At 42.6% G+C, this 12,005-nt stretch overlaps 1 protein-coding gene across 1 annotated transcript; it reads left to right on the plus strand.

Annotated features, from left to right (window-relative positions):
- Nucleotides 1-208: 208 nt before the first annotated feature.
- On the plus strand, nucleotides 209-6,927 carry LOC129740638 (endoplasmic reticulum metallopeptidase 1-like). Its single transcript, XM_055732382.1, has 7 exons — nucleotides 209-610; nucleotides 671-722; nucleotides 797-2,190; nucleotides 3,976-4,500; nucleotides 4,566-4,777; nucleotides 5,863-6,148; nucleotides 6,208-6,927. Exons 1-7 carry the CDS (start codon nucleotides 602-604, stop codon nucleotides 6,373-6,375), a joined length of 2,646 nt encoding a protein of 881 aa, XP_055588357.1. The 5' UTR covers nucleotides 209-601; the 3' UTR covers nucleotides 6,376-6,927.
- The last annotated feature ends 5,078 nt before the right edge of the window (nucleotides 6,928-12,005 follow it).

Below are 12,005 nucleotides of genomic sequence, written 5' to 3' on the forward strand. Positions count from 1 at the left end.
AACTGCAGAATCGTAGAAGATCCATCACGAATAGAGAGAGTGAGCGAACGGGCGGTGGTTTAATGACAAAAACATGTGTTTTTTGTTTTGATCGGCCGTTTATGCTACCAACTTACTGCACCACATGAAACGCCGGTTCTCGGATTTGCCTTGTGCGTATTTTTCCGTATCGTTCTGTTTTCCGGTCGATGTTGAGAATGTGTTGTTGTGGGTGCGCGCGCACTTAGCAACATACACACCTTCATAACCGAGAAACTTCAGAACTTCATGTATGAAAAATTTTCATTCTATCGCAGACTGCCGTTCTTTTGCTATTGAAATGAAAATTTCTTTCAAGTACTTCAGAGGTTTGCTATGAAACGTTTTGTTAATTTGATACCCCGAGCATAGGTACTTTGAACAGTATCCATCATATTTAAATGGTTTGATCCTAAGTGCTAAATAATAGGATACTATAGAACAAAAGAAACTCCAAAGATTCCGAATGTAAAACTTGAGTTTGAGACCAGTTTTTCATTGCTTTGTCGCAGTGCTGGCAATTTCTTCTATACTGAACACACAACTCGAGATTGATTCGTTTTAGAATATTTCTTCAGTAAAAATGGTGCAGGTAAATTGGAAAAAAAACGTGATTATATAAAACATTTATACCATTTGTTTACTCTTATAGTCAAACCCGAATCGAAAGGGCCCTAAAATGAAGGTTCTTGATCCTGACATCGGTGAGTGGCCAGACTAGACTTGCAAAAATTTACCCTTTTTCATAAATTTTCAATGGTTTTTGATTTATTTATAGACTACTCAAAGATCAAAAGCGTGCACAGCATTTCGTCCTGGTGGGGAATCGGTGGCATCTTTCTGATTCTCTTCATCGGGAATCTCACCAGTTACACAAACTCACATCTTCCTGATGCTTTACGTAATGCGGATCTGGCGAAATTTCCGAACGTTTTCATCGCTGAGCGAGCGTATAAGGATTTGAAAATTTTGAACGACTTCGGCCCAAGACCTACCGGAAGCTATGCCAACGAAGTGTTGGCAGTAGACTTTTTGATGCGAGAAATCTCCTACATCGATCAACTGCGTAACAAAAACCAACAAATAGTCGTTGACCGACAGACCGTTTCCGGTGGTTACGTTGGAGTCTACATGAATAAGTCCGCTACCAGTGTTTATCGAAACGTGCAGAATGTCGTTGCAAAATTGGAAGGCCATAACAAAAACGAAGCACTGCTCCTTAACTGTCACTTTGATTCGGTGGCCACAAGTCCGGGAGCCAGTGACGATCTATCGGGTTGCGCAATTATGCTGGAGATATTGCGTGTTTTATCGCGCCAGTCGGAAATCAATCGGAACACGATCATCTTTCTATTCAATGGGGCCGAAGAAACACCCCTTCAAGCATCCCATGGGTTCATCACTCAGCACGCTTGGGCCAAGGATGTACGCGCTTTCATAAACCTCGAATCAGCCGGGTCAGGTGGCAAAGAAATGCTGTTCCAGAGTGGTCCTCGAAATCCATGGCTAATAGAAATGTATGCCAACGCTATCAAGTATCCGTACGCTCAAGCAGCTGCCGAAGAAGTGTTCCAATCGGGTGTCATCCCCTCCGATACGGACTTTCGCGTATTTCGGGACTCGGGTGGCGTCACTGGTATGGATTTCGCGTACACCGCTAATGGCTATCGATACCACACCAGGTTTGACTCGATCGAATACATTCCAATGGCTGTACTTCAACGCACTGGTGACAACATCCTCTCGCTTACCAAAACCATAGCGAATTCAGCGAACCTAGCACAAGGACAGCGAAAGGTCGAGCATACCGTATTCTTCGATTTTCTAGGTCTAGTTTTCGTACATTATTCGGCAGATGTCGGACTAATGATAAACCTAACGGTAGTTCTGCTATCGATCATCATTCCATTCCTGTCCCTTGCTCGATCAACCAGCGGCACCCATGGCCGGCAAATTCGTTCGGAAACGATGATCGGCTTCGTGGCTACCTTCCTGGGTGCCGGAGTGAGTGCGTTGGTATGTTTCCTGCTCGGCTATCAACTGGATGCAATCGGCCGATCGATGTCCTGGTTCTCTTCGACCAATCTGGTCCTCGGGGTCTACTGCTGCCCGGCGCTCTTGTTCCAATGTCTGGTGCACATTTTGTGCGGAAAGGTTTTCGGCAGTAAAACGGTGAGTAATTCGTACCAACACATATTGTGTAAATTTAATTGATAGACTATGTTGCGTGCGAAGGGTTTTACAAATTATAGTGTAAGCGGTCTAAACCAGGGATGAGCAACACGCGGCCCCAAGACATTTTTGTGCTGCCCGCGAAGCTTATCTCAAATATAAATTTATTTTACGATTTTTTTCTACGATAGATTGGTAATTATCATAAAATAGTGGTCCCTACTTAACCAAAAAAAAAAGATATATGCTGCAAACACTCTACAAAGAACGAAAAAATAGTGTTTCTACTCATTTGCCCATGTTGTTAAAAGCGCGTTGTTTGACCATTGTTTATTTTCGATGCAAAAAAAGGGATTTATTGAGATTATTTCTTTCAGAACTCTGAAAGGAGTTGTTGGTCCACTTCGGCGTCTTGAGATGAAAGTTGCATCAAGAATTGGGCTATACAATGGTATTTTTTGCAGAATATTCGGTGATGCAGACGGTTCTTTTAGACACCATTTAAAACTTATTTAAAATTTTTCATGTTAAAGGTGATTACCTACTTACAATTTTTTAAACATTTTATTTGAAAAGATGATGTTTCAGATAGGTAAGGGGAGGGTTATTTTTGTTTATAGGAAATCCTACTTGGCACAAAGGATGAACAAAAGATTTTTCAGAATGAAATGAACCTTATTGTCCGCCTACCACTTCAGCACGTCCTTGGAGTAGTAGCATGAGGTCAAAACCGGTCAGAAGATTGTTGGGACGTTGTGGGCCGTCAGGAGAGAAAGCAGCCGCTTCTGGAGGCACTCTATCATGTACACCTGACCGTGCTTCGCGTCCTGGTTCACGAAAAGTGCACTCCTCTTTCCGCATGTGCAGATAGCTTGCCAAACCAGGAATTTATTCGCAAATTTGGACATCTTCTGAGTGAGGACATCCTCCGGAACACTGAACTTATCCTTGGCCGTGAAAAACAGGTTGTCAGGAATTTGTTTGAAGTCGGCCGTCACATATGTTTCGTCGTCCATGATGCAGCATTCAACTTTTGTATGCATGTTGAGGTTCGGTTCGGTTGAAGGCCCCAACTACGCGGTTGTGATTTTTGGTGTTATACGGAATACTTTTTCCTTCACTTCTAGGCTTCCGATCGGTGGTCGATCGTTCCTCAAACCGCTTAATCACTCGCGACACCGTGGAATTCGCGATTCTCAACGTTTTAGCGATGGAACGATGCGAGAGATCCTTGTTCTCGTGATGAATGCGCAAGATTTTTTCACGCACCAGCTGTTCTTTCGACTCCATTTCCGCGAGTTTTGGTCACAGAACTTTAAAACTTGCAGGATGTAAACAATGCACTATGAACTAAATCCACCCAAATTTTCATTAAATTCTACATAACGGTTAGAAAATTAGAGCACAGTGTGGCAATTTCATCGTGGACACCCTTTAAGTTGTAAAAATGAATCAAATTTTCAATTTTGGGGAAGATCGGAAGAAAGTGATAACATCGTGTCTGATGAATTAAAAACGAATTCAGACTGCGAGAAACACCAGACACCAGGGACAGAAAAATAACTTAGGCAGGATGTCATCTAAAATACTACTTTGTAAAGCCTTTTCAAAATTCGAAGGTTTAATAAAGGATTTTATTATTGTTATAATGGTGTAGGTCCTTGGAGTACTGAAATTGTTACTTAGGATGTGTTGCCTGGTGTATGTTTTACTTTCAAAGAGACATCCTGTCTGTACAATATGTATATGCATTTGTAAAACGCCATTTTTGATTTTTTTTTCCAGACTCCACTGAGCTTGGCGCTGAAGGTACAGGCCCGTTTGAACGGCGTCAATCTGTTCTGGGGCATGGTGACCCTCGGTATCACGTTTACCGGCTACCGGATCGCCTACATTTTCATGATTATGATTTTCATCTCACTGCTATCCAACACGCTGATCTCGATGTTGGGAATACAAAACTCCGTCCACAAGTGGCTGTACATCCATTTGTTCTTCCAAATCTTCGCGATCCTGTGGAGCACCCAGTTCTACCACATGGTACTGAATCTGTTCATTCCGATTACCGGACGCATCGGGGCTTCCATCAATCCGGACCTGATCATCGGAGCAATGGCCACATTCCTTACCTTACTGACTTGTAGCTACATGACACCGTTGTTGTTTCTGCTGAAAAAGACTGACAAATTGATCGGAGAACTGGTCGCGATCACACTCATTGCGTTCGTCCTAGCCGCTTCCAGCCATGTTGGATTTCCGTACCGGGATGATGGTTTGAAATCCCCATCGGTTCAACGGCACTATATTACGGTAGATGCTCTATTCAAGATCAGTAGGTTTTCAGGCATATTATAACCGCACCTCGCTCTTTTCAGCACACTCTCAGAACATTCCACGACTATAACGGGGGCATTCGGTACACGGATTCCGGATTTCTGCTGCAGGAATTGGATCGCAACGCCAAGAAAACAATCGAAGGAATTGCAATGCCCGACGAGATTACCCCGATGCGCAAGATACCGGCCTGCGAAAAGGAGCTGTTCTGCGCTATTCCGTTCTATTCCATCTGGCATCAGGTTTTGTTCGAGTGAGTATTCTGTGATTTCTTTTTCCAGAAAATACTTAAACACAGCTCGGTCCTTGGGAAAATTTATTCATCAGGGTTTCGATGTTATTCATGTGTCAATCAGTTAGGTTTGTAAGACATTTTTCAGGATCGAGTTCGTTGATTTGTTGTATTGTTTATGTAGCACTTTCGGATGTCGGATGCTAGAGCTTGATGGTAGAACGGTAGAACTTCGATCCAACTTTTCTTTTTATAGGTACTGAATTTTTCCCATGGTTAAAGAATCGGAGATCAAAGTAGTCGGCGGTAACAACTGACGTTAAATTTTCAAGCTTCTCTCAGTCCCAGTATCTCTAGCTTGAGGCGGCTAGCTTCTCTAGCAAGTTGAGCCAGCTTACCTGGCTGGGCAAGGGTCAAAACATTTCAAGTTAAAATCCTAGTCCGTGTTTTCATGCTAAAAGTCATTGCCAAAGTTCCAATTCGGTTAATTCTTGTCTAAGTTTCCGTAACGATTGATTTATCAGGAGTAGTAGGTTGTTAGCCTAAGATCCCTATCCCGCGATAGGGCTGCCATCTTGGACTTGGACGACCGTCTAAAGTTAAATAAAAAATTTTTATAGAGAAATGAATCCAACTGAGATGAAATTTCAGGGACTAGATAAGGGAAAATTGATGTTGAAAAAACATGCGAAAAAAAATTCGCCTTGTCTCCCGGTGAGACTTGAACCCACATCTTGCGCCTCTCCGGGGCCCATGTATTAACATTCTACTACTGGAGACCAACCTGGCGTATGAATATTATACTGGTTGAGTGTCGATGTCTAACGGAATGAAGGGAATAGTTCTCCCATGTGATCATAATCATTTTTCTTGGTCTATTTCTATTCCCATCTTTTCATCTTACGGTAGTTGGACTCAAATTTGGATATAATTTCATCTAAGTTGGATTCATTTCTCTATAAAAAAAAGTTTCGCTGACTGAATGTTGGAGTCAAGACCCATCTTTGGGTCACAGTTTAAAAAGTTAAATAAAATTTTAATCATATTTCAGTTAAAGTGATTCGGCTAACACATTTTAAAAACTTTTTTCCTACTTCCAAAAACAGAAATTACTGGATTCCCGGTCCCCAACCGTTGGTTCATTCGGCTGTGAAATGCACACTAAGGGATAAGAAAAAAGAGTCGGACCACAATCACGTATTGCATCTGACGCTGCAGGGTGACCATCAGTGTGCTCTGGTAATTGGACCTAGGGCAGGAGTTTCGCTCCAGAAATGGAGCATTGTCGAGGAGTTGGCTGCCCCGATAGAGTTCAACGGACAACGGGGATACTTTGTACTGATCAGCAGTGGATCGAATCCGGGTCCCATGAACTTCACGTTGCATTTGCGAGTATGTTGAAAAAATATTTTATCGAGATTATTTCGCTTAAAAACAAATCTGTTTTCCAGCATGAAGCTGCCGATTTCGACGGTCCGCTCATAGATCTTATGGTAACAACAACGTTTTGGGAGCACCAAAAACAGCACACACCCGTCTTCAACAAGTTGCTGGCACGTGTTCCTAATTGGGCACACGTCGTGCCCTCAGTGGCCGCCATCAATAGCTACATTTTCTAAACACTCTACATCCCATAATGTTAAACAAATGTGCATTGCATTTAGTCAATTTACTGATATTAGATTTCGTTTTCGACCAAATTAAACGCTACGTTCTCAAATTAAACAGTTAGATCTGATAAAATAATTTAAAACTTTTTAGAGTTCTTTTAAACGTTACGGTTATTACTTTAAAAATCTTACGATATCTGACAAACCTATTCACATCGGCAGAATATGCACATCCTTAAAACACTGTTTCTAAGCAAATTTTTTAAATAAGGACTGCTTGACAATAGTTTTCTAGAACTAGTCGGATAATAAAATCTGTTTTTTGGCAAGAGCTTGCAAAGTTAAATACAACACTTATCTCACACCAAAACACTCAATAATATTAACCACACAGGTTTACTAATTGCTTCTCTTTCCAGCAGTTTAATGACGAGTTTGATAGGAAAAAAAAAAACTTAATAAAATCACTTAGGGAGTACAGATCTCAAGTCCGAAGCACAAAGCGGTTTGCCTACTTCACTTTGGTTGGAAGTAATAAAGGAAACATGTTTGAGCTTTTAATGGTTCGTTTTTCGTCAGATCAAAACTACCGAATATACACCTTCTCTAGTTTCATGAAAAACAAAAAGGGAGTGGAAATAGCAAATCTTTATTCGTATCAATTATACCTTCAGCACCCTCTTAAAACCTTCCGGCATGCAATTTTTTTTGTAAATTCTTTATTTGAAACGGCTCATACCTTTAGGCTTTAAGGAGCCAAACTCATTTTGTTTTTTTTTTTACAATTGTTTGCTTACTTCTAGTTCACTTGTTCAAGAGAAAAGAGAATAGATAGGGAAATATGTAAATAAAGAGAATTATACTTACTTACTTACTTAATGATCCCGCGCCGATCCTCTGGTGCATAGGGCCGTGGTAAAAGACCTCCACTGTTGACGATCCGGAGCCAGCGTCTTCACCTGGTCCCAGTCAAGATTCTCGTCGACAGTTCTTCTTCTTCTTCTTCGTTCTACTGATGGACTGCGCTCTACGGCGGACAGTCCAAGGACGTAGGGCCAGTGTCAAGACTATATGCCCTATTATATCTGTCATTTCGTCTTATAAATTTAATCTTGCCTTGCGTGTGAACTCAACTATTTCTTTATAGTGATGGATGTTCTCCGACTTGAGAGATCTTTTATGTTCGCATATTTATTAACTCATTCCCATTCGTATCGCATTACTCGACACATACGGACGTGTTTTGCTCAGCTCTAAGTGAATCGCGTAAAAGTTGTGTGTGCGAAAGTGCTAGCCTTACAAATCCGGTAGTGTACGCCGTCCAGGCAATTAATTCCCCGATAAACAGGTCCTACTTGCCATTGTCGGTTTGATAATTGTGGAAAGTGACTCTATCATTAGAAAGAGCGGTGTTGCAAATAACATTGGGAGTCTCCAGCAGAGAACAAAAGGCTCTGTCCGTATATAGCACTAATCATTGCTTTTGTCTCCATCATCGCCATTATCGTTTCACCGGCTGCTGTGGTAATCAAGGTCAACCAAAAACCACGTTGCTGCCGGCCAAGCAGATTGGTACAGTGCGTACCAGAGAAGTATAACCGTTTTTTTTTAATTATTTTTTTTTTCTCCAAAATTCGTTGGTTTTTTTTTTTTTAAATCCTGACTATCATCTAAACTATTTTATTCAACCTTACCAAGGTATCGTTCTCCACGTTAGCCCGGTATGTCGGAAAGCAACCGACTATCGGATGACGACGGCGAGGACGATGAGCACCCTCCATATCGGAAAGAAATCCCTTCCGAGGAGTCCGAAAATACCCCTATTCAACGGATGTACCTATCGGACACTGAAGATTCCCCCTCCCCCGCTCCCAATCCAATTAAACAACCCTTTAGATTCGGCAATTCCCTCTCAACGTCTGAAACTCTTCCCCAAAAATCAAACCAGGCCAATCCCCCCTTAGAAAATGATTCAATGTTGCCGAATTCTGCCCCTCGCCGTCGGGTTTACCAAAATGAATCGACGGGACCCTGGGTAGTCTATTTCCGGTCCAAATCAAAACCTCTAAATACCATTTCGATTTCCCGAGACCTCGACCGATCGTACCCTTCCGTAGTCAGCTACCAGCCGATGAGTCGGAACAAAATGCGCGTTGTTGTTGGTAGCTTGAAGGAAGCAAACGCCATTGCTTGTGACGAGAGATTTACGATCGAGTATCGCGTTTACGTTCCCGCTCGTGACGTGGAAATCGACGGAGTGGTAACCGAAGAGGGTTTGACCGTCGATGACCTAATGGAATCAGGGGTTGGCCGATTCAAGGATCCTGCTCTTCCAACGGTCAAGGTGTTGGACGCGCGACAATTAAAATCAGCATCTGGCGAGGGGGAAAAACGAAAGTTTTCCCTGTCGAACTCTTTTCGGGTTACCTTTTCCGGCACTGCACTTCCTGATTTCGTTGCGATCGGGAAGGTTCGTCTACCTGTGAGACTTTATGTGCCTTCGGTCATGTTCTGCCAGAAGTGCAAGCAGTTGGATCATACGGCCGCCTACTGCTGCAATCAGGCACGCTGCTCTAAGTGCGGGGAGAAGCATGAGGAAGCTTCGTGTACAACACCAGCAGCAAACAGGTGTTTGTATTGCACTGGGGAAGCATCTCATGCCCTCTCGGCGTGTCCGAAGTACATATCGCGCCGGGAAAAAATCAAGACTTCTTTGAAAAATCGTGTAAAAATGTCCTATAGAGACATGGTTCTGAAGTCTTTGCCAATCGTCTCAGAGAATCAGTTTGACCTTCTAAGTGACCATGAGTCCGAAGGGGAGGATCCATGTGAAGGAACATCAACTGGGCCATTTTCAAAAAATAATGTTTCACAGGCTCCAAAAAGGAAACGCATCACTAAAACCCAAACCAGAGTAGCTGCCAGCAAACTTAATACTAAAAGAAATCCTCAAAGTGGAAATAGTAATTCTAACCCTCCTATTCAAAGTCCTCCGGGTTTTAATCCGTCCCCGAAGGACTTTCCTCCACTTTCTGGGAAGTCAAAACCCCAGGCTTTCCTTCAGAATTCAGGCCCATCAGTAGCTAACAGGAATGCAACAATTCCCAGAGAAACTGCATCTGATCCATCGTCAAATGGTTTTCCCAGCTTTTCGGCTGATGGTAAGATGAAATTCTCGGAAATTGTTGCGTTCATCCTGGACTTTTTCAGTGTACCAGCAGGATGGAGGACTATGGTTAATATGTTTGTACCCCTTTTGAGAGAATTCTTGAAAAAGAAAGCTCTCACTATGACCCTCATCGCAGAAGCAATTTCTTTCGATGGATAATTCATCCAATGAGGGGAGAGAAATTGTTTCTGTATTGCAATGGAACTGCAGAAGTATTTTACCAAAATTAGACCCATTTAAAATATTGGTACACAATTTGAATTGTGATGTGTTCGCCTTATGCGAAACTTGGCTCTCTCCAAACGTAGATTTCCCCTTCCATAGCCACAACATAATTCGCCTGGATCGTGATGGTCAAAGAGGGGGCGGCGTTCTTTTGGGGATCAAGAAATGCCACTCTTTCTATCGTATTCCACTACAACCATCTCCAGGTATTGAAGTCGTTAGTTGCCAAGCTAGAATAAAAGGTCAAGACCTTTGTCTAGCCTCGGTTTATATTCCGCCATCTTCAAGCGTTAGCCGGAACCAATTGGCGAATATTATTTCACTTCTGCCAGAACCCCGGTTAGTTCTGGGAGATTTTAACTCCCATGGCGTGGGCTGGGGTAGCTCACGTGATGATGAACGTGCTAACATTATTTATGAGCTGTGCGACGACTTCAACATGACTGTCTTAAACAATGGGGAAGTGACTCGAATTAATGGATCCCAATCACAGCATAGTATTTTAGACCTTTCTTTAGCTTCTTCCTCTCTGAGTTTGGATTGTACGTGGAAGGTAATCCAAGACCCTCAGGGAAGCGATCATTTGCCTATCAATATTTCTATCATCAGTGGTCGTAGTCCACTCGAAGAAATCAATATTCCTTATGACCTCACAAGGAATATAGATTGGAAAAAGTATGCATCGGATGTCATTGAAGCCATCGACTCAACAGACGAACTGTCTCCGGAGGCAGAGTACAGTTTTATTTCTGGAACAATTGTGGACTGTGCAATCGGAGCACAGGTCAGACGGAATGAAAGCTCGACGATACAGAAACGGCCTCCCACTCCGTGGTGGGATGGAGATTGCTCACGCGCGAGAGGTGAAAAGTGCAAGGCGTTTGTTGAGTTTCGCAGAACCGGATTGCCAGAGAAGTTCCAACGTTACTTGGCCTTGGAACGCAAGTTCAAGAACTTGATCAGGGGCAAGAAACGGGGGTACTGGCGGCGATTCGTGGATGGGTTATCTCGAGAAACGTCTTTGCACACGCTTTGGAGAACGGCACGAAACATGCGAAATCACACTCCTTCGAACGAAACTGAAGAAAGTTCAAGTCGATGGCTGATACAGTTCGCGAAAAAGGTCTGCCCGGACGCAGCACCAGCTCAGAAACACTATCGTGATACAGAGAATAGTTCCGAAACGGAGGATCAATTCTCGATGGTCGAACTTTCACTTGCGCTCTGGTCTTGCAACAATTCAGCTCCCGGACTGGACAGAATCAAATTCAACTTGTTGAAGAATCTGCCAGATACCGCTAAGAAACGCTTGTTGAATTTATTTAATAAATGTTTAGAGATGAACATTGTCCCGCATGACTGGAGACAAGTGAAAGTCATCGCCATCCAAAAACCGGGAAAACCAGTTTCTGATTACAACTCGTATAGGCCGATTGCAATGCTCTCGTGTCTCCGGAAATTGCTCGAAAAAATGATTCTCTTTCGGCTGGATAAATGGGTTGAATCAAACAATCTGTTGTCAAGTACACAATTTGGATTCCGTAGAGGCAAGGGTACGAACGACTGTCTAGCATTACTTTCATCAGACATTCAATTGGCGTTTGCCCAAAAAGAGCAGATGGGGGCAGTATTCCTGGACATCAAAGGGGCATTCGATTCGGTGTCCATAGAAGTGCTATCTAGTAATCTTAACTCTTGCGGACTATCACCAATTTTGAACAATTTTCTATATAACCTGTTGTCTGAAAAAATCATGCATTTTAGCCATGGAGAAACCAAAGTTGAACGAATTAGTTACATGGGTCTACCCCAAGGCTCATGTTTAAGCCCCCTGCTATACAACTTTTATGTCCGAGAAATCGATAGTTGTATGGCACAAAATTGCACGCTACGACAGCTTGCGGATGACTGTGTTGTTCATATCACAGGTAAAAAAGACACTCAAATAAAACCTCCTTTGCAAGAAACTCTAAATAACTTATCACATTGGGCCAGGAATCTAGGTATCGAGTTTTCACCTAGTAAAACCGAGTTAGTAGTTTTTTCAAGGAAGCATTCCCCTCCTCAAATAGATCTCCTTATGATGGGTAGAACTCTAACTCAATCTCTTAGTTTTAAATATTTGGGTGTCTGGTTCGACTCTAAATGCCTTTGGGGAAAACATATTAGGTACTTGACTCAAAAATGCCAAAAGAGAATCAATTTTCTTCGAACGATTACTGGAACCTGGTGGGGTGCTCATCCA

This window comes from Uranotaenia lowii, chromosome 1 (assembly GCF_029784155.1).
Source record: "Uranotaenia lowii strain MFRU-FL chromosome 1, ASM2978415v1, whole genome shotgun sequence".
Taxonomy (NCBI): domain Eukaryota; kingdom Metazoa; phylum Arthropoda; class Insecta; order Diptera; family Culicidae; genus Uranotaenia; species Uranotaenia lowii.